At 45.9% G+C, this 22,707-nt stretch overlaps 2 protein-coding genes across 4 annotated transcripts; one reads left to right on the forward strand and one right to left on the reverse strand.

Annotated features, from left to right (window-relative positions):
• Positions 1–4,086: 4,086 nt before the first annotated feature.
• On the reverse strand, positions 4,087–10,067 carry LOC134143092 (cytochrome P450 2C19). 3 transcript variants are annotated; one of them, XM_062580794.1, is made up of 9 exons: positions 9,888–10,067; positions 9,381–9,543; positions 8,761–8,910; positions 8,280–8,440; positions 7,713–7,889; positions 7,037–7,178; positions 6,403–6,590; positions 4,981–5,122; positions 4,087–4,268 (listed from the first exon to the last, which is right to left on the reverse strand). In XM_062580794.1, exons 1-9 carry the CDS (start codon positions 10,065–10,067, stop codon positions 4,087–4,089), a joined length of 1,485 nt encoding a protein of 494 aa, XP_062436778.1. The 3 variants fall into 3 exon arrangements, with proteins under 3 accessions (XP_062436778.1, XP_062436777.1, XP_062436779.1); XM_062580793.1 differs by having other exon boundaries at positions 7,713–7,880; positions 8,271–8,440; XM_062580795.1 differs by lacking the exon at positions 7,713–7,889.
• A 5,878-nt stretch (positions 10,068–15,945) lies between these two features.
• LOC134142892 (zona pellucida sperm-binding protein 4-like) lies at positions 15,946–22,084 on the forward strand. Its single transcript, XM_062580456.1, has 13 exons — positions 15,946–16,144; positions 16,488–16,609; positions 16,690–16,792; positions 17,396–17,551; positions 17,904–18,091; positions 18,249–18,346; positions 18,697–18,827; positions 19,015–19,204; positions 19,278–19,425; positions 20,184–20,262; positions 20,646–20,762; positions 20,894–21,024; positions 22,079–22,084. Exons 1-13 carry the CDS (start codon positions 15,946–15,948, stop codon positions 22,082–22,084), a joined length of 1,668 nt encoding a protein of 555 aa, XP_062436440.1.
• The last annotated feature ends 623 nt before the right edge of the window (positions 22,085–22,707 follow it).

Consider the following 22,707-nt stretch of genomic DNA (forward strand, 5'->3'; position numbering starts at 1 on the left):
TAGCTGCTTGCCTAGCCTCTGTCCTTCCTTGCTTTGCAGAAAATATGTTTTGTGAGTAATCCATAACTGACTGATTTCTAGACTTCTGCAAATACATTTGGAGGCACGACCATCCAGGCAGATTGTTCTTATGGGGTGAGAGTTTGTTCTGTTATTTAATCTGATTGATTACAGTCTCACTTATAGAGCCTTTTCCCTCTGAAATCAAATCTCTACTTCCCCCATCTATCCTAGTATGCAGTATAGCTGGGCTGAATGCCACTGCTGTGATCCAGGGCTGTCTTTTTGTCCCTCACAGATTATATGTGCATTAGCTATTCTTACTGTATGCTAGCCTATGCTAGCCCCTCACGCAGCTACTAAGTGCAGAATTGAAGGATCCCACTACATGAGTTTAATTTGACTCTCTCTCTTTATGAGTCAGCATGAGCCCTGGGTGGTTGGAGGTGCCACAGGGATACCAAGCTTCCTGGTCTTGGTGCTTGTAGTCATCTTGGTACTGGTCTGTGTTCACCAGGGGACGAACTGCAGCTGGAAGCAGGTGACTACCTCTCATTTTCTGAGCATCTTTTCATTTCCATGCTTAGATTTTCACATCAGAAGCCTATTTCATAGCTCTCTGGAGCTCTTGGGAGGTTCAGATCCACATCTGTAAGCACTCAAACTGTCTCTGCTCAGTCTCTGAAAGGCTGGAGCTCAACTTAGGATTTACAAGATCATAAAAATAAAAGAAATTCATGTGAAAATAAGGAGGAACAGACCCAAATGGGCTATTAACTAGCAGAAAATCAAAAAAAAAATATATCACCACTGTTCTTTAGTGGATTTATTTATCATTTATTTATTTATCCTCACTTCCTTCCTCTGGGATGAAAAACCACTCACATCACTGAAGAGCAAGTCAACCTGCCCATGGGGGGAAAAAAAAGTGAAGTGCCACAGCAGCAAAAGTGAATGGTTCTACCCAAAACAGTCGTCTCCCTCCCTGTCGCTTTACAGATGTTTTTAACCACCTCTAGTATTTGCATGAGTCTTTATTTTCTTACCTCAAAAGCAGACCTGTAATCACACTGAGGGAGATAATTTCCACTTGACTGTTGCGTGTTAATATCACGTTTTTTTTTCTGAGTGTAAATGTACAAGTAAAGGTTTTCTGTTCTGTTAAAGGAGCAGATGATTTTGGTTGTTCTAGTAAAGGTGACTTTCAGGCACTGAGTTTTAGCTTCTGCAAGACCATTCCCTTGGGCAGGCATCAAGTGACCTCTGGGACTGTGCCAAATGAAAAAACATTTTGAGATCTGGCTTAGAGTATGTTGGATATCACAGCTTGTGTGGTTATTTGTACCTTGTGGGTGTCCTCAGCTCTGAAGCTGTTTAATAACAGCACGTTTTCGCACTGCTCTGTGCTTCTTATGCAGCTACGGGTAGATTGTAATATGTGCTATGTACCACTGTTTTGTTTACTTCAGACAACCCTAGGTCCTAATGTGCCAGAAGAACATGAATATAAATTATCCCCTCCCAGACCTTCAGAAGTAAGTCATCTATTAACTGATCTTTAATGTAGCACATATGCTGCTGAGTAAGTTACTAAACACAGGCCTGGATTTAAGGGTAGCCCTGAGCTCGCAATAGAGAGCCCACACTTGCCTGTGGTGCCTACATCACAACTGTCTCTAACTGTATGTCTACCTTTTGATCACAGTCCCAGATGAGGGGCCAACAATGGATTACCATTGTTTCAGAGTAAACAGATGTTAGACCTGCATCCTGCAGGGCAAAAGTGGAGGGAGAAGGAGGGATGCACCTGCTATGTGAGCAAATTTGTTATTTTCTTCAAAATACTGCAAAATGTTTGCAAAGAGAGAGGGAATTCTTGCAGCCAGAGTACCTTGTGACAATCAGCCTAGTTCATCATCTAAATGATGTTTTGCTTCTAGGACTTTTACATGACCATGATGGAGGGGACAACAAATATCTATGTAAATGAAAATCAAGTAAAATATCTCAAAACAGACACCAAAACACAAGTGAAATTCACAAGGATGAATAAGTCTAGAGGAGAACCACCTGTAGTGGAATCCTTTTATGAAAATTGTCTGCCCCATAACTCAAAGAAAAGCACCAAATAGTGACTGGGAACAGAAACAGTAGGCAGAATGATTTTCTTTGTCACCAAGGTCATGTGGCTGCATTTCATGGACAAGAGAGTTTTCTTCTTGTAATACATGTGTTTCTACAGAGGACAGGACAGAGACTTTGGATGGGCAAGGAACTTGTTTGAGCTGGTGCCTTTGAGATACACAAGCAAAAAAGAAACTCCCCAGGAGTACCCAAACTCAGAGAGATGGTTTTGCTGTCCTAGTAAATTTAGGTTAATTCAAACTAATAAAGAACAGGCAAATCTTTGCAGTGAAACTAATGTTAGAAAAAAAGTAGTCAGAGATACTGTTTCTGCCTACTTCTTGTTTTCATTGGCAGATGGAGGCTAGATCACAACTGAGATGAACTGATACGCCCAGGGAAAATGGAGGAGGAATAAAACTCCACCTTCTGACCTTATTAACCATAGTGATGTCAATTTTTCTTAGTCCTCATCTCTTGTTCTTTATCCACAAAGGTTTCTTACTTATGCTGTTCTTTCTGTGCCCTGTAAAAGCTATCTCAGCCGTGAGGTGGGGTAGGAGTACCCTCTTTTGATTTTGGTGGAGACACTATCCAGAGAAATGACCTCTGCAGTCTCAGGAAGGCATTCCTTTGGGACATCAGGTGAGAAATGACCTCTGCAGTCTCAGGAAGGCATTCCTTTGGGACATCAGGTGAGAGCCTGAACTGACCAAAGCCCAAGGTAGATGGCTCAATAAGATGAGAGGGAACAGATGTGCATTTGGGAAGGAGTGCACTGTTCTCCAGGAGATGAATAAATGTTGACTTGTTCTAAGGAGACCACCTCAAGTCACTGCAGCGACAGACTGCTGAAGGTTTCATGTCCCAGCACACACATTGATTCATATGGAGGTGCTGAGTGGCCACTGTGACAAGCAGGATTGTTTTGGCAAATGCTTCAGTGAGAGCAGAAGGCACAAAGGAGGACAGAGAGAAGCGATAGGACGTGCTCAGGATTTGTGGAAAGGCTAGGGGTAGAGAGCACCCAAGAAATAAGGGCAGCCCCCAAAAGCAGCCTGAGGTCCCACTGAGGCAGGCAACGTTGAAAGGAACCAGAACTCCACCTACCAAGCTGGGAAGAAATGCTCTCCTCCAGGAGAGGAGCCTGCAGCCATTCTTCATCTGGCAGCAAAAACAGCAGTCGCAGCCCCAAAATGCTCCTAGCCACAAAGATGGCAGTCAAGGCTGCCAAAAGCTCCTAGGGTTGTTTACCTCAGGAGAGCCTTCTCCTTGCACACCATTAGCCTTCCTGAATGTAGTGCCCTGCACTAGGCTGGGGGCTGCTTACTGGCAGCAGCAGTAGACACAGTGGCTGAACCAGGCAGGGTCCTTGCCAAGGGAGTGACAGTCCTTCCTGCAGCATATTGCGGGGTTGCTCTGGCCTCAGGAGCTATGGGCTCACTCTACAGTGGAGCAGTAGGTGCAGCCACCCCCCCCCCAACCCAAATAAAGTACCAGCCTGAATCCTGTCACGGAGAATTTTATTTTATTTGGTTATTAATGTACCCAAAACATCTGGAGCTGTCTGTCCACAGGGCTCTCTGCCACTGCTCTTCGTTGGACACATTGCAGGAGAAGCAGGTCATGGCCAGCAATGGAAGCTGCATTCTTGAACAAACTAGCTATTCGGTGTGACCACTGCTATGTTCAGTGAGCAAGTGGACAGTGCATCGTTGCAATAGGCTCTAAAGTTGCCCGGAGCCTCCCTGTGATGCAACAAAGTAATTCTAGGAGTCTTTGAAAGCATCTTTATATTCTGTACATGCACTTGTATTTGAACTATCTGATATTTTCTAGAGACCTTTTGGCCATTCTAGAGGCTTTAGAAAGGTGTGCTAAAGTTCCTGCCATTGGTTTTAGTAAAGGATATGCAAGGGAATAGCCAAGCTCAAGACACAGTGGAGAGAGATTTTGAGTCCTTCAGCGAGGGATAGCACAGAGCTGGTAAATAGGAGGTACGTTTCCTGTTCCACTCAGTATCGGGGTTATGCTGAGTTCCTGGGGATCAACAACAGGCTTCAAGGTAAAGTTCTGCAAGATGATGGTGATGAGTAAGAATATCTCCATGCGTGCTAGGCCCTCTCCAACACATATTCGCTTCCCTGGAAGTAAAACAACAAATATTGCTGAACAAATGTTGCAGAGTGGATTGAAGCTTGTACTATTTAGATGTGTTACACAGCATTGTTTATCAGATACAGCCATGGCAGTGATGTGACTGTGTCAGGATTACAGAGAAAGTTTTGCAAGGGAACAGTTTGTTGGAGAAAGAGTAGACCCCAGTTGGTAGGTTTGGGGGATGTGTGAAAGAACCTGAGCAGGAGAAGCCTTGAGCACAGAGGAGACGTTATAGGAGGCAGGATGAGAGGGAGAAAGGTGACATAAAGAACAGATGAGAAAACAGAGGGTTGGAGAGGGTGAGTGAGTGGTCGCATATAGCCTGAGAAGTATTTTAAGATGAACTGGGGAAAAGTCGAGTTACCATAAAAAGAAAGATTAATCAAGAAAGAGGTTAGTGGTTTTGTAGCACACAATTTTTTTAAAAAGTGGGAATGGGTACCATTCATGTCATTATATCAGAAGCTTCCAGGGCAAGGTTTAAGAAGCTACTAGGCCCTCTACAAGATGGGAGATGCACCTGGGGAAGGGAGCAGCTGGAAGTTATCCAGAGAGCTTTGAGTCTTGAGGAAACTCTGGAGGGACCATGCTGAGAGAAAGCAAGAAGTGTATGCGTGTGAGGAAAGGCAGGCTGGTTCCCAGAGGAGGAGGTTGGCAGCTTGAGAGAGAGGAATCAGAAGAGGAAGCACATTTTACCTGCTGAGAATGGCATGAAGAACTCGCTCTTCCTAAAGGTGCCATTCTCATTCAAGAAATGTCCAGGGTTAAACTCTTCTGGGTTTGCAAACTCTTTATTGTCATGGAGAACAGAACTGAGAATGGGAAAGACTGTGGTGCCCTGCAGTAGCACAAGAAGAGCAGAACATAAAGAGGAGGTGAGTTATGTCTTGTAATCTGACTGCCTGCCAAGTTAAGGATGAAATTTCCAGCACATTGCTATCGATACATTCAATTTCTATTCAAGCACCTCCTGGGGCAGATTTAGGGATGGCCTAATAGATCTCTCAGCAAAGACAGCTGTTTTGACTACTTTTCCTGAAAATTCCCTTTCTGTTTCATCCCTTGTATCCTCTCCTAGGTCTTGACCTTTTGGGCCACCTCACCTAATTCTTCCTCTCTCTTAGTGTTTCACTATAATGAGCTTGTAGATGATTATGTTCCTTCTTTTCTGTCAGCCCCCAAAAGCAAAAGCCCATACAGTTGTGGAAGTGAAGGTCTTCCTCTTTCCTAATAAATTTCTCCTGCCATGATCCCCTTCCTTCCTCCTTCCTGAACAGGAACAGAAGGCAGGGTTGGGTAAGTCTTTCAGAACTGTCACACAGAGCCCTCTGCTAAAAGCTGAGTAGTTTCCTGAGTCCTACTTTTTCGTTTTACACAGATAGCTGAAAATCAAAGCACCTTTCAGTGTGTGTGATGCTCTTCACCTGCTGTACACAGTCACCCAAAAGATGTAAAGTAACGTGAGCTCTACTGTAGTGGGCCAGGTGAGGCCATGTGTTTCGGTAGTCCATTAGCCTGCCTCTGGCAGAAGCCAGCAGTGACTACTTCAAGATGTGGGTAAGAGTAGTGCAAACAGGTTTTACTCTTTCTCTTGAATGCAAACCTATTTTCTAGCACTTTGTGGCTCAGGGACTCTCTGAATGTTTCTGTCTGTGCTTAATAACTACTGATAGATTTTGCTTCCAAGGATTTGCTCAGGCTGTAGTGGATGGTGGCAAACAGTTCTGTGACTTGGCTGCATGTTGTGTGAAGAAACACAGCTCTGGGTTTATTATGAAGCTGCCATCTTTCCACTGGTAGGCCAATCTGTAGAGTAAATGAGCAAAGGTGTTGGGCGGAGATGGTGCTGCAACCTTTAGCTCCTCATCAAGCTTAACAGAAGAGCAGTCCAAAAGGTCCTAGTTCTGTTCTATAGCTAATGAAAGGCGTTTCTACAAGATCATCCAGGCAACAAGGAATTTCATGCCAGCTGCATGAGCCCTAGGGTAAGACCTTCGTGAAGGTCCGAGTGAGGGCAAGATCAGGCCATGTTATTTCTCTCTCCTGACTCAGAACTAACAGCCTGAGAGTGAGCGTGTGCTGCCACCTTGTGGAACCCAAGGGAGCATATCAACTAACCTTAGGAATTACATACTCCTTGAGGTGGATATCTTTGGTCACAGCATGAGGAAGACTCAAGGGGGTGAGGGAGATGAAGCGCTGGATTTCGTGGACCACAGCATCTGTGTAGGGCATCTGCATCCGGTCGGCCACACAGGGTCTTCGTGATCGTCCCACCACCCGGTCAATCTCTTCCTGAACTTTCTCTGTCATGAAAGGCACAGACTATAAGGTGGGTGAATAAAACCAAGCTTACCCAAAGAGATTGCCCCAAGCTGTCCAGATCCCAACCACTTTACTAGGACATCACAGCCCCAAGAGCGCTAATACTGGTTTTGGTGATGCCCACAAGGCAACTGCACTATGGCCCATTGCAAAGTGTGCCCTCCTAGTGACTCAGGTAAATAGTAGTACTGGAAGATAAAGATGTGAACAGAGCCAAGTTTCAGGCTATCCAGGGTTGCTGCTGCTTTTGATGCCAGGGAAGCTGAGAGGTCCACAAAGACCCACCCTGGGGAATGAGAGTGCAAGGACTTTCCCTGTTTGGGCAGAGAATGAGAGAGGGAGGAGAAAAGTTTGGAGAAGAAAGTAGTATTAGACCTGAGCCCAGGTCAGAAGAATGGCTCAAGGGGAGCAAGTCAGAGACTGATACCTTGTATTTTTGGATGTTTGAGAAGAAGCAGAAGTCCGTATCTTATGGTGGTGCTAGTTGTCTCAGTTCCAGCAACGAACAAATCAAAGGTGCTGGTTATCAAGTTCTTCAAGTGGAAATGGGAATTGGCACGATCCTTCTCCTAGGAAAAAGATTGGGCTGTTTCTCTGACTGAGCTGAGAAACATGGCTCTTTCTTGTATCAGTTCTGGCTTACTTTTTGATCTGGAACTGTTGTGCTTCTCTATTGAAGTGCAGCAGTCAGCTGGAACATCACTACGCTATCTCTGTAGTAGCCTAGACCCCCAGAGCAGCCTTTTTTCAAGCTGTGCACCATATGACAGCTAGCTACCCACTCGCCCATATGTGCCAACTGCTTTCCAGCCAAAGAACTGCAAGACCAAACTGCAAATGTCTCTGTGCTTTAGTGAAAGCAGATGTGGAGTTTGATGTCTAAGGAGCTGCAGGTAGTGGCCAGTGAGTGGGCATACTCAGAGCTCTGTGCTCTAACAGCGGTGACATCTGGGATGATGTTGGTGTTTTCCCATTCCACGGACCAGCTTTCAGGGCCTAGTACAGGGAAGAGGTCAGTCTAATGTCTATGTGACTTGGGAGAGGAAAGAGGGTCAGTGTAGGTGTGCTTGGGGATCAGATGGGGCTGCATGCTGTCTCCTTACCTCTTGCATTTTGTTGAGGAAGCAGTCAATGAAATCCCGAGGGGAGCTGGGATCTAGGGAAGCTTGGTGCGTCTTCACCTCCTCTGACACAAAGGCTTTTAGAGAATCAATTTCTGTGAATATTTTGTTGTGAGGCCCAGGCAAGTGATCCATGATCTTTGGGTACATCTGGTAGAGCTGAAAAGACCAGGAAGGCCCACAGTGTGTTTCTCTGTCATTTGGAATTAGCAAAAGGCCATAACCCTCTCAGCTGAGCCAGTCAGAGGGGTAGTGAGGCCTGGGCAGACTGACAGAAAGATTGGGGCTTGTTTAGTAGTAGTAGGAATCTCAGAAAAGGAGAAGAAGGGTGGTCAGGAGTAGAGGTAGGCTGCACCTAGCTGGCAAAGCCAGCTTGGTTGGTGAGTACTCTTCTTGCTCTAGAGTGAATTCCTTCCTGTGCAGTGCAGCGAAGAAGGTGTGTGCACTGTTGGGTCCTTGTTTCAAGACTGAACTAGGACTTCATTGGGAAAGAAAGCCTCCTGTTCCCCTGGAAGTGTATCATCACTGTGAAATGGCTGCTGAACATACCTGTCCCCAGTAGGAGTTCATCAACTTAAAGGTGTTGTTCATGTTGTTCATCAGGGCCAGGAACTTCTTGTCTTTATAGTCGTATCGGTTCCCAAAGATGACAGAACATATAACATTGGAGACAGAACAGCTCAGCATGTAGGTCGGGTCAAATGGCATTCCTGCGAGTTCACAAAAGTTACAAAAAGTAAAAAAGCAAAACATATGGCTTCTGTGGATAACCTGAGCTCTGGGGGTTAGCAGAAATATCAGATCACAGTCTAAGTGACACAGAAGGTCCTCCGAAAATAGTAATAATAATCATGGAATTATTTGTTGCTTTACAATGAGGGGCCTTCTTACATGGACCAAATGCATGGAAACCTGATTTCCAAGCTAAGAACACAAGAAACCTTATTCCTGGATTTGACTGTGCACCAGCAATGCTCACTTAATGCAGTCCATCTTAGCAAACATAAGCTATATTAAGAATAAACCATACTCTTTGTTTTGGTGATCTCTTCCAGCAAGCACTCAGCTTCCTCTTGGATCCTGTCCTCAATGCTCCTCTTACCCATCCCAAAGTTGCGTAGAGTGCTGAGAGCAAATCGACGAACTTGTAACCACCCCTCGTTGTTGCTGAAAATAATGCCTGCAGAAGAAGAAAGAAGAGGAAAAGCCTGGCTGAGTGTGCTGGACATGAGATGAACTGAGGTTCACAGTGACAGTGAATCCTATCTTTCAGAAGAGTGCCTATAGAGTAGCATTATAGAGTACTTCAGTGTGGAGGAGACCTCTGGAGGTCATATAGCTCAGTCTCTTGTTTTTGACCTTTTCCATCACATCGCCTTGTAACCATACAGATTTTCCCTTGCTGCAGCCTGTGGTTGTTGCCTTGCCCCTTCACTGTGCTTCGCTGAAAGGAGTCTGGCTCTGTTTCTCTGTTACCTCCCTAAGTAGTGGAAGCTAGCAATAACACCTCACTCTGCCTTTCCTTCTCCAGCCAAGACCCAGCCAGTTTCCTCAGCCTCCCCTTGTGCACAGTTCACTCCAGCCTCTCTCTGCCTGTCTTGTCCTCAGCCCTTCTTTTCTCCTCAAAAGGAACTTGGCCAGTAAATATACCTAATCCATTGTTAGCCCTCTCTCCTATAGGCATGTGTCCTCTGGCAGCAAATTCGTCCGCATGATCAATCAAGGCTTCTTTCACCACATCATGTCCCTGCAGCACCACCACGGGTTCTGAGCCCAGGTACACCGTGAACATTGGCCCGTACTTTTCAGTGAGCTGTCAAAATACAAAAGAGAACATGGCCGTGGAGCAGGTGGGCAAAAGGAGTGAAAGTGGCTTTCCTGTTGTATCCCTCTGCAGGCAATGTGTTCTCAGAGATCAGGAATATCAAGATCTGGCCCTCCCATGACAAATATGGGTATGGAACGGTTTTGCAGTCATCAGACACTCAAAAACAAGGGTCACAGCAATATGAGGTGGCAGCTGAGATACCCAGAGCTTTTCTCCCCCTCTGGAGTTGGCAATCATCAGGCTATGGCCATCGGTTCTCCCAGTGCACTAGGCTCACATGTTTCCTGCCTGCAAAAAAAAAGTGAGAGAGCAAAAGAAAGAAGCCTTACCTTTTGGAGGGTTTTGGCCAGGTCCTTTGGTTTCACCTGTAGCATGTTCCCTAGAATGGGAAGGGGAATTGGTCCAGGAGGCATCTTCCCCTTTCCAAACCTCTTTCTCCATGCTGTGAAGGAAAGCAGGCAAACAATGCAAACCAGGAGGACAGCACTTGTTGCTCCCAGGAGCTCCATTTGCCTGGTGGAGGAGGGTTTCTGAGGCTCAGGAACGAGTGAGTTTGGCTGCAGAGCTTATATACTGAAGAATTCTGTGTTAACACAACACCAGGCTGAGTTAGTCACCTTTCTGAGTCAATCATTTGCTAGCTTTGCTCTGTGTTATGAAACTAGGACTGAACTTCTCTCAGTGTTTATTGATCATTAAACCTATCAAGCAATTGCAGAGGTCAACAGAGTTTGAGAACTTCATAGTGGCTTCATAAAATATAAAAAAATAGAAGGGCCATATTTAAAGTGTTCATAGTTTGAGGTCAGCATTGCCGTTACCAAGGGCTCTCAATAAATTCAGTAATGTTGAAATATCTTCCACGTACTTCAGTGCCATTTGAATTTTCTGTTCTTCAATATTGATCATACCAGTTTTCAGAGGGGTGAGCCATTCTTGATTGTTTAGAAGGACTTCAGGAATAATCAAAGACCACTTACCCCACTGATAACTGATATGATCAATAGTAAATAATATTCTCAGTAGAGTGAGCCATCCTTGCTTGTTCCTGAAGTCCTTCTGACACTATTACTGATGTTCACACCATTTGCAATGGCCTGAACACATTAGTATCTTGTCCTGCGTGCACAGCAATTGCCTCAGTCTCTGTCCCTAGGGATGTGTGACCTCACAAGAGAGGAAAGTATTAAATATCCACCTAATGAGGACAGAAGGGTCTCCATACATGTCATTACTCACATGTAATAGATAGGTACAAGGAACAGAGTTTGGAGTAAAGAAGACTTTCTCTTGGTGGTGGAGTATTGGGTTAGGGATCACTTAAGCAAACTGGACATACACAGGTCCATAGGTCCTGATAGGATACACTCACGAGTGCTGAAGGAGCTGGCAGATATCATTGCAAGTCCACTTTTAATCATCTTTGAAAGCTTATGGAAATCAGGAGAGGTACCTGAGGATTAGAAGAAAGAAAATGTCACTCCAGTCTTCAAAAATGGCAAGAAGGAAACCCCAGGGAACTACACACCAATCAGCCTCACTTCAATCCCTGGAAAAGTAATGTAGCAGGTAAGATTAGATATAATTTCTAAGCATATGAAGGATAAGAAGGTAATCAAGAGTAGTCAGTGTGGATTCTCAAATGGGAAGTCATGCTTCAGCAACCTGATAGCCTTCCATGATGAAATGACTGGCAGGTAGATAAGGGGAGAGCAGTGGATGTTGTCTACCTTGATTTCAATAAGACTTTTGTCACTGTCTCCCATAAAATCCTCATATGCAAGCTGGGGAAGTACAGGCTAGATGAGCAGACATTGAGGTGGATTGAAAACTGGCTGAAGGGCAGGGCTCAGAAGGTTGTGATCAGCAGAACAGTCTGGTTAGAGGCCTGTAGCCAGCAGTGTACCCCAGCGATCTGTCCAATCCTGTTCAATTTATTCATCAGTAACCTGGATGAAGGGAGAAGAGTGCACCCTCAGCAAACTTGCTGATGATACAAAATTGGGAGGAGTGGGTGATGCACCAGAGGGCTGTGCTGCCGTTCACAGGGACCTCAATAGGCTGGAGGTCCTTCAATAAAAGGAAGTGCAGAATCCTGCAGCTAGGGAGGAATGACCCCATGCACCAGTACAGCCTGGAGGCTGACCTGCTAGAGAGCAGCTCTGCAGAGAAGCACTTGGGAATGCCGGTGGACAACAAATTGAGCATGGGCCAACAATGTACCATCGTGGCAAAGAAAGCCAAGGGTATCCCGGGCTGTGTTAGGCAGAGCATTGCCAGCAAGTCGAGGAAGGTGATTCTGCTGCTCTACTCAGCCCTGGTGAGGCCACAATTGGAGTACTGCATCCGGTTCTGGGCTCCCTAGTACAAGAGAGATATGGAGCTACTGGAGCGAGTCCAGCGTAAGGCTACTAAGACGATTAAGGGGCTGGAGCATCTCTCATATGAGGAAAGACTGAGAGAGCTGAGCCTGTTCAGCCTGGAGAAGAAAAGACTGAGGGGAGATCTTATCAATGTGTATAAATATCTTAAGGGAGAGTGTCAAGAGGATGGGGCCAGGCTCTTCTCAGTCATTCCCAGTGACAGAACAAGATGCAACGGCACAAATTGAAATACAAGAAGTTCCCTTCTTTACTGTGAAAAGGAACATATGGAAAAACATCTTTACTGTAAGGGTGACCGAAACAAGTTGCCCAGAGAGGTAGTGGAGTCTCCTTGGAGATATTCAAAAACCATCTGGACAGGATCCTGGGCAACCTGCTGCAGGTGACCCTGTATTGGACTAGAAGATGGGATTGGGACTGGGATTGGGCTAGATGATCTCTTAAGGTCCCTTCCAACCTCAACCATTCTGTGATTCTGTGATTTTGTGAAGAATTAGTATGACGGGAGAGAGAAGAATATAAAATGACAACTAGATGGTGGGACTGAGCTCTCCAAGCTCCTCTGTAGGAGTGAAAGAGTGAGAGAAGCAGAGAAGAGAAAAATCAAGAGCTTGAAAGGGTCTCTGGGGAATGACTTCCCACCCAGACAAAACTGAATTTGTGAGGGGCTGAGTAGACGTTAGTGCAGCCTGAGGCCTAGTCCTTGTAATTGCAAGGACTGAAGAAGCCAAAGGTACTGCTGGAAGCTGATGTGCATAAGTTCTTATGCATCTTATGCTGTTGATGCCTACTGTTCATATTCTGTGTTTGTTATCTTTGCTTTTGGTTGGTTTAACATCGTTTCATTACTTATTAAAGATCTGTTGGCTGGTACTTTGGTGAATCAGCAAGTTCATTCTAGTTGCTGATCTGCTGGACATTTCTGAACAGGGAAGGTGGAGTTCATGGGAATTTGCATTGTTAAATTAAATCTCTACCTCCAGTTCATGACTTGACCTCTCTCCCTGTAAAGTACCCTTGTGTATAGAGATAAGGGATCACTTCGCAGCTCTGCCTCACAGTTTGTACCTTACTTTTGGCAAAAGTCCTGGGACAAGGAACCCTTTCAAGATTTCTCATTTTTACCTGGACAAATATTCCCACCACTCTAGCAGATTCACAGGCTATTTAACAGGCAGGAAATATCATGTGACTAGTGAGTCAGACTTCCACCTGTGGGAACCTGTGGCTGTTTTCACCTCACGATAGTGTGCAATGGCTTTCTGAGTACTCATTTCTGTTTGCAGAAGCCCAAAGTAGGAAGGACTGCTCTGTCCTATCTGTCCATGTGAAGGCCTAGGAAAGCTGGATTCAAAGCCCCTTTATCCATCTTCCCAAGGAACTTTGTTTTAAGTTCATCAGAGGCAGGTATTAGGGATATTTGAAAAAAAAAGACTAGCAAGTTGTTTAGTCTGAGAAAAATAATATAGTATCTGCTTTGCCTCTTTTTTCCAAAATAGATGTCAAACTTCAAAACATTTGTCATCATCATGTAGCAATACCTGCAGGCTTGCTATTCCCTTCTTTTCTTTTGGGATTTTGACTCAGAAAGTGACTGCCAAATGCTGCTCCCACCTGACTGTGCAGCCAGCAGCCCTCTTCTGATGGACAATTGGTGTGGGTATGCCTTCTGTCCACAAATGCTGTTCAGCCTCTCGGGGTAAATGTGTTGGCTGAAGTACACCTCTGTGTGCAGGCGTTTTGCACACTTTACCACATAAGCCAGGTGTTCAGGAATCTCCCTAGAGGCAGTACCACAATGCACAGGGCCTTTTCTGCTCTTCTTCCTGGCACTTGGTACTAGATATTTTTTAATCCCTCCTTTCTTTCCGCAGGTCTCCAGAGAGTTTTCTACAGCTCAGAATAATGCCTACACTGCTAATATGTCTATGACTCCAGTCGCCCAGGCTCACAGGTGTCATTTGCCAGGCTGGGTCAGAGACACAAGCACAAGACAACTCTGCAAGGTACTAAGATATAAACCAACAATCTGATAGTGCCCCAGCTATATGCTCTCTGTAGATTGAACCGCGCAGGGTGCTTTCTAATATTTCAGGTAAAAAAAAAAAACAACCAACCAACCAAACAAAAAACCCCACTTCTTTACCTTCTTTACTGTGAGGGCGACCTTGTCTCTAGCCTTCAAAGAGATTGCTGGAAGACTCTTTCATTCAGAGTGAAGAACGTGATTATCATCTCCAGGGCTTGGTATCTCAAACCGTGGAAATATGACAGCATTGTGCACCTCACTTTCAGCTGCAATGGGAGAGTTCCCAAAGGCTCTCTTGGGCACAGGCTCCATGGTGATGAATACTATGGAATATTCTGTTGCACCTTTTCATTGCTTTGAAAGAAAATTGTTAGGAGGAGATGATTTTCCTGATAAGACATCTCAGGATTATTTTAGCTTGTTGTAGCCTTGGTCAGCTTCAGATTAGTGGCCTACACAGATATTTGCTTACCTGTCTTCACCTCGTATGTGGACTATTTGCATGCTAATTAAATTAGTGCTTACAATTCAGTCATTATTATAAAGTGCGATAACTAACAAATGGACAAGGAAAAGATTTGTGAGAAAGAGAGATCTGCATGTTTCTTCTTAACCAAGCTGCTTTCCACTGCCTCTGACAACAGCTTCTTCCAAACAAAGTATTTCAGCTTCATGAATTTCAGGCTCATTTCACTTGCCTCCCATCTCCACGTCATCCAATGTAGCTGTCAACTGTGTGTGTGTAGAGAAGAAAGAGCACTTACATCAAACACTTGTCAGTACAGGTATTACTGTGATGAATCTACACTGCTCCCAGTGTTGCTTCAAATATAGACGTTTTTCCTATCAGTGTAAGCAAAATGTCACTAGGTTAAAGTATAATGAAAATTCTCTCTCTGAAAAAGACTCCAAAGAACTTGTTTGTTTTTCTTTACCCAATAAACAACAGGTAGCAGTGAGTCAAAGGAAGCGTTTAGTGTCTCATAGTGGCTGTGAGATTTGCGCAGTCTTTCTTGGCACAGCTCTCAGTTTCTGCAGAAGTGAACTGTCCCTGCCAAAGTCCAAATGTTTTCCCCCACAGCTGCTCCACCACAGCTACCTGGTGCCCAGGCAGGGAGTGGGGAAAGCATATTGCTTCATGAGCTCTGCTCAAACACCAAACACCCCAAAAAACTTTTGGAGAATGGAGTCCCACAGAGCATATGATCATATCCCTAGCAGCCAGGCCTGAAAAAGTTGAGAACCAGGGCCCCTGAGGCTATCCCCACACCACCTTTACTGCAAATAGGCTTGTAGTCCACAGCAGAAGTGTTTAAGAGGAATCACTTCCCTTTACATGTGCAAAGTACCCTGAGCCACCTACTTTACATGTGGGTGTGGAGGTGGCTGTGGCTATGTGACAGCACCCTGTCCAGCATTTGAAGCAGTGGCACTTTTAAAAAGAGAAAAAGAACATGTAGTGTATCTTTCAGAGGGGAGTGCATCCCCTTTTGTGCTTTTGTCCTTCCCTTCTCCTCTCACCACATCTTACACAGACACACAACTTTTTGTACTCATGCCACCCCATGAGCAGTCACAGCAGTCAGCAGGATGCACAGGAAAAAAGCAGCTGGATCTGCTGGATGGGCCATAGATGAGGAGAACTCTGAGTCAGAGAAAGGGCTTGAAGTCCCTTCTACAGCTCCAGAATAAATTGCACAAATGAGCTCCTCTCATCTCTGTGGTATGAATATGGACCCATCTCTTGACATAAGCTCAGCTCCTGCCCGTGGTTTTCTTTCATCCTCCTGACACAAGAGGACTGTGGTGAGTGTAGGCCCAGGTGAAAGCAATGGAGGTGTTAAAATGCTGGACTGAATCCACCTGGCCACGTTAGAATTTTCTGCCTTGGCTCTCTCCGATGCCAGGTGGCCCCACAGTTTAAAAGGGCTAGGCTAAGAACAGCTGCTTTGTGGTTCTTGGCAGAAGAGCAGGATGGGTACAGTAGGGCAGGCTGGGATCTTGTTTAGTGCTGTATTCTTCTGGGGGTTGCTTGGCATCCTTGCATTGGATATGGAGATTCAGGGTGGCTTTTTTGCTGATCCTATGATGCTGGCCTGTGGTCAAGGAAATCTGCAGCTCACCCTGCCCCCAGGATGGAAGAAAAATGCTTCTGTTGTACTGACTGCTTGGGGTAAGTGAGGATAATGTCAAGACACTTTTATTGCTGTATAGTTGCACAGTGCCAGGTATAGCTGAAATGAGAAGAAAGGGGCTGGCCTTGCAGGGAAGTGCTGTCTACCAGCTTCTGTGCTTGTGTAGCTGGGGGCTGGCTATATGACCCAGAAGTCAAGCATTTTGGTGGAGTGCTGCATCTGCATCTAGATGGTCTTGAAAGCTTTGTTCCTTTATAGCTCTCTGCTGGCACAGACCCTAGTACTAGCTGGGACCCTATGTTCTACAGAAAGGTGGGGCTGTAGCTGTCCCTGTCCTCTGTGGGATGTTTAGGCCCTTCCTGCTGTCTCTTCTACCCTTAGATACAGAGGGAAAGGCACATGCTGTGCAGAATGACTCCAGTTGTGGTCTCTGGGTATCTGGGACTCCAGATGGCTCCAGGAAAGTGTCTATCTCCTACACTGGTTGCTATGTCTTTGAATGGGTAAGTAAGCTTAGGGGCCCTGCTGGGGCTGCAAAACTACTGCTGTTCTGACTGCCCTGACCTGTGTGGTTCTCCCCCAGGAAGGTAATTACTTCACGCTGATTGGGGTTGAAGGGACAGATGCTGCTGGACAAAAGGTTCTCCATGAAGAGAAGCTGCTCAGGTGCCCTGTGGACCTTCCTGGTAAGGCTCTGATATCTCTTTAGATACCTCGCTGTGTCTGGTGGCTGTGAATGCCCTTCCCTTTGGGTAACTGTTCCTAGACAGACAGTGAGGAAGTTGGAAGAAAAGGGGACCTAGTACTGCCCAGAAAAATCCTCAGAAGTATTCAGACATAGGAACCACTAGCTTGCTGGGGACTTGTGCTTATCTTGCAGGCTGAGCAAGTGGATATCTCCTGGCCATATTCTGACCACGAAAGTCTCTAAGTCATAGATTGAGCCATAGGCTGTAGGTAGTAGAATGTCCATTTCCTGCTACCACAATTAATCAAGAACCTTCTCTTGGCTGAACCCTTGCAGCTATGTCTCCTGCACATGACTATAGGGCAAGTCTCTCTTCCAAGAAAATGCAGGTCACTTCTGATGAGATGATACTCCAGTCTGTAGCCCTTCAGTAGGCTTCCAGGTTAGCTCTGTGCCATGAGTCTGACCCCCTCACCTGAGTGTATGAATCTTCCCTTACTTTGTACGCAGAGTCATCAGGTTGCTTTATAACCTGGTGTCCCCTGTATTTTTCTTCTCCTACTCCTGTGCTCTTCCTCTAAACTCCTGTGATCTCTTCCAGCCCTAGATGCTCCAAGCAGTAGTGTCTGTTCTGCTGTTAACAGTCAATACCGGCTGCCCTGTGCCTCCATGTCTATAAGCTGGGGAGAGTGTGAAGAGAGAGGCTGTTGCTATGATCCTAGGGACAGGGTGAAGCCTTGTTACTATGGTAATACAGGTAAGTGTTTCAGTAACTGTCCTCATGTATTCCAGCCATTAGTCCCTCTGGGATGCTCTCACTTGCCTGATGGAGCAGGGCTGATGTGTACCAGTCATGCAAATAGTTTAGGCTGTAGAGAACACTCTGCCCCGTTGAAGTGTCCAGCCTCCTAACTTCTATTGCTATAGACCTATGTTTATGGATGGAATCAACAGTGTTTTTATTGGATGTGAGTCAGAGCTGGTGGCACCTATATCATGCCATGCATAGCACAGGCTCTGGGGGTCCTGGGCATGCAGAACTTGTTGCCTTTGTCTTTCCTGTAGTGCTTTCCCTGAGTTTAAGACTGAATTCTCTATTTTTGCTCCAGTCACAGCTCATTGCACACCAGATGGCCAGTTCTCCATTGCAGTCTCTCGGGATGTAACTCTGCCACCTATTATTCTGGAGTCTGTACATCTGGCCAGTGGGTACAGTGCTGGCTGCATTCCTGTAGTGAGGAACAATGTGTTTGTTGTCTACCGATTCCCGCTCTCAGCCTGTGGCACTACTTTTCAGGTAAGAGCTGCAATGGTCACTAAGCTAGACTAGCAGGAGCCTGCAGACCTGGAACAGCCTGTAGTTGCTTTGGCTATTTAGTGCTGCAGCTTAACCTCCAGAGGCCAAACACTGTTCTCTAGCCTGACTTTACTCAATGTCGTGTTTATCATTGCAGGTAGCTGGAGATCAGGGCATATATGAAAATGAGTTGGTGGCATCAAGAGATGTGAAGACTGGGAACCTTGGCTCCATCACTAGGGACAGCACTTTCAGGTAACATTCTGGGGCTGGTATTGCCAGGTGCCACTCTGTCCAGCATCTCTAGAGAATTCCTGCTTGTCACTATTTCTGAATTTGCAGCAGAGGTACTGGAATAGGCTAGGGACTGGTATATCTCCAGCTAGTGGGAATAAAGCTGCTGCTGATCAGTTATGCTTTGCAGAGTCAAGTCTGCACTCCGGAGAAGTTCAAGTAGTTAAAAGCATATGTTGGAAATGCTGTGGCAATACAACTAATCAAGAGGATCATGAGTTGTGATGCTGAGGGAGGTGGGGGGGGGGCGGGTAAGGGATGTCTGTGACCTTGGCTCATCTGCCCAACTTGGGCTTCTCTTGTCTTACCAGGTTGCATGTACGCTGTAGTTACTCCACTAGTGGGAACTTTCTCCCCTTGAGTGTTCAGGTCTTCACTCTGCCACCACTCCCCGCTGTGTCCCAGTCTGGTCCTCTATCCTTGGAGATGCGCATTGCCTCAGGTAGGAGGGCTCCAGGACTTTCTACTAGCTCTTTGGGCAGAGCTCTGGTCTCTTCATCTAGTGATAATGGAGTCCTGATGGGCAAATCCTGGCACTTCTCACCTGCCACATCGGGGACTTGCTGGCGTGGCTGTTTCTAACTGCTATTTCTGGATTAAAAATGACTTACGTATTTCTTCTAATTCAGATGAAAGCTATAGATCCTACTATACTGACAGTGATTACCCTGTGGTGAAAGCTCTGAGAGACCCCATCTATGCAGAGGTGCAGATCCTCCATAGGATGGACCCAGACCTGGTTCTTGTCTTGCACCACTGCTGGGCCACTCCAGGTGTTCACCCCTATCAACAGCCACAGTGGCCAGTCTTGGTGGATGGGTGAGTGATTTGTAGATAGCTTTGGGTTGGTGGAGTGCCTGACACCTCTTCACTGCTGGCCTTTTCTTCTCAGGTGCCCCTATAAAGGGGACAACTACCAGACACAGCTGGTGCCTCTTAATACTGCCTCAGGACTGCAGTTCCCCTCTCATTACCAGCGTTTCATCCTCTACACATTTGCATTTGTGGACTCTGCTTCCCAACAGATGCTCTCTGGGCTGGTAAGATCCTGTTCTGGCAGCCTAGTGTGTTGCTGAAATCAAACATATCTCATAAGTAGAAAGTAGTTCTTATTGCTCACTCTTAGCCTTTTTGGGCCTCCCAAAGGCTGGGAAGATCTTCCCTTGAATTGGAAAGGGTGGAGGTTAATGTAAAAGCCTCTCTAAAGAGGCATCTTACCACTACTGCGTTCATCTCTGAGTGAGGAGTGTAGCAGAAAATGAAACTACTGAAACAGTAGCTCTGACTGAACAAGTGCTAGCTTACTGCCTGCCTAAGCTGTTCTGTTGAACTGGCTTAGGATACATGGTCTAGCCACACTAAGTGTATTCTCTAAACAATTTCTTGGCTAAAGCTATTTTGAAGTAGCTCTTGGAACCTGGGAAGCCTCTGGGCTCTGAATTTGTGGGAACTTCTGAGCAAGAGTCATATGAAGTTCACCACGCCTGCCTTGGTTGCTCAGTGCTGCTGGAGCCAATACTCAAAGCTGGTTCCAGCTCTGCCTAGGCAGTGGTCACAGTATAGTGGTGTTAGGACAGCTATGCTAATCCCAGGTGTCCCAGCTGTAATTCCAGAGCTGACTGCATTTGAAGTCTGTGTGGTAGATGTATCAAAGCTGTCTGGTTGTAGGTAACAGGGTTTCCAGGCTAAAGCCTGTTGTTGAAGCAATTCACAGCAATTTTACTACCCTCTCATTTTTGAGATTAACATATCACCTGTCCACAGACATCTGATTCAAGGCCATGGCCCCTTCTTTTAGGTATATCTACACTGCAGTGCCTTGATGTGTCACCAGTTGATGCAGGAATCCTGCACCACAATCTGTCCTGCTGGAGCCAGTAGGTGCCCTATCCTTGCTAACTTCTACCTAATGGGACAAGAAGAGTCTAACTCCCAACTAGGGAGGTCGGGGTTGAGGACAAGATCCTACTGACTAATTCAGCTGGTAGTGCTCTATAGGGACACTTTCCCCTCCTCTCTACTGAGGAAGGGGCCTTGCCATCATGTCAAGGAAGCAGACGCCTTCATAAGCTTTTAATCCTGTTTTTACCTGCTTGGAAGTTTTGGCTGTCTAAAGCTGAGTTGGACAAAATGTGGCAGGCAATGCAATGGGAACAAAGTACTTGCTCCCTATGCCAGAGCAGGTGTTGACAAGGGTCTCTGCCTAACATAGTACTCAGGACCATAAGTTGCCTTACCTAAAATTCCCCCTGTTCTGTAGGGAGTAAAAGGAGTACTGAGTATCACCTTCAGGAGGGCATCTCTTACGTCACCAGCAAAGGCCCTCTGATTCTCCTCCAGGATCAGCTGAGACAGGAAACTGCTGTGGATGGCCATGGTAAGTGTAGGCCTACTGTGCCTAGACTGGGGAAAGGGTTCTGTAAAAGTCTTCTCTATGGAAAGAGGGAACATAGGATGTTCCTATACCTCAGGCCAGGGGGTTGTAACTAAGGCCTTTCCCTCCCACAGGAGCTGCTGTGCATGCTGCAGCCTCTTGGGCTCTGGGTTTTGCTGCAGTGGCAACTGGGGCAGTTCTATGTGTGGTGCTTGTAGCTACTGTGCTGTGGCAAAGGAAAACACCTGTAACACATGAAGTCAATGTACTGCAATAAAGTAACTCCTAAACCTACCTTGTCTGTGGTGGTCCTTCTACCTCACCCGGAGCACCTCAGTGCAACAGGAGTGTGTTTCAGGGCTCTGGCTGTAGGCCCTTGTCTGTGGTTGCAAGGCAAAATAATCCTGATAGTTGAGATGGGGTTTCCAGATGCTGTCTCTTGGTCTTATTTTCTGGCTGTTCTGTTCTGGGGTTAGTGTTGTCTGCTGCTCTCATGGGGGAACCTCTGTTGCAGCCTGGGCTGCTGGAAAGGAGATAGGAGTGATGCTGGGTAGTGCCTGAGTGACTAAGCCAGCCTTCAAAAGCATATACCTTGACTCATTTTAAATGCTGACTGAATTTGCTTTGATTAGTTTTTAAACTGCATTTTCAGTCTGATCAATCATATCTGGAACATGCAGAGCTGGTCTCCGGACTGCATAGTGCAGTGGGGAACTTGCTGAGGTGGAGAATCACAAATGTCCCAGGGTTTCCCCAGATAAGCTGAGGCTGTGCTCTTGTGGCAGGACTTGGTGGTAGGGATAGCAAAGCACTCTGCAGCCGAGTCTACCTAGTGCTGTTGTATGTTCCTACTGCTGCTTCTCCTACCTTGCATTCCTCAGGGCAAGTGAGAAACTTCTTGAGGTAGAGAAAAGGGAAACATGCCCATCTGACAAAGAAATAAAGAGAATCAAAAAGCTTAGGTGATCTAAACCTCAGACTCAACCTGGGTTAACAGACCAACTGTGAGCCTTTGTGTTCAGCAGAATGAGTTCATGAGCAGACAGTTAGAAATAGTCCAGAGCTCTCAAACTGGAGCATGTTTGATACCACTACTGGCATAACAGTTCATGAGGGTGCTTTGGAGGTGAGAAATAACTCTGAGCATTAGTGGGGCAGGTCTGTCAGTGTGCTCAGTTACAGCAGCTGAGCAGATAGACAGTAACTTCATGTATGGATCATTCTGAACTTCCTGATATCCTGGGCAAAACTGTCCAGCAAATCTCATCCCTGGAAGGGAAACTAGGTGCCACTTTTTTCCCCCTCACCCCCTTTTTCAGGCTTGAGGAGCTTGACTCTGGCACTTAAGACTTTCTTCTTAATTGATATAGTAATTCTTGAGCAAGGAGGAAAAACACTTGCTGCTTTCATAAGCCTCACTGGAAACTTCCCCTGCAAAAAAATAGGTGAATCTCTTTATACTGCTTATCCCCCTTTTAAAGGGGAGAACAGCCACTATGTTCTCAAAAGCAAAAAAACTGAATACTACTTTGCTTGGTATAGCAGACGTTTGGCTTAACTGGCTTCTGCCATAGTGTGAGTGGTGTTTCCAGGTGATAGAAACTGCTTTTTAATTTATTCCAACAAATTTCAGGAATGGTTGCCTCTAAAACAGACTGGTATTTACCTACAAATGTTAGCTGCTTGTGTGTGTGGTGAAGGGGCCAGGACAGAAACTACCTCTTTGCATGGCAGTCCTCCCTCCTGCTAAACACTGTTTTCCCCTGCTATGTTCCCAGGCAAATTCCTGGTCTTCCTCTCCTGCCTTTCCTCTCCTTAGATGGGTCTCACTGACTTTCTCCTCTACTTTTTCTAGTTTGAGTGCATGTTTTCTCCTGTGTTAGTGCCTTTAGCTTCCTGTTAGTCAAATGACATGTAGGTACTGGCTGGCCTTAGGGCTGCTTTTCTT

The sequence above is a fragment of the Rhea pennata genome, chromosome 7, assembly GCF_028389875.1.
Source record: "Rhea pennata isolate bPtePen1 chromosome 7, bPtePen1.pri, whole genome shotgun sequence".
NCBI classification, from domain to species: Eukaryota; Metazoa; Chordata; class Aves; order Rheiformes; family Rheidae; genus Rhea; species Rhea pennata.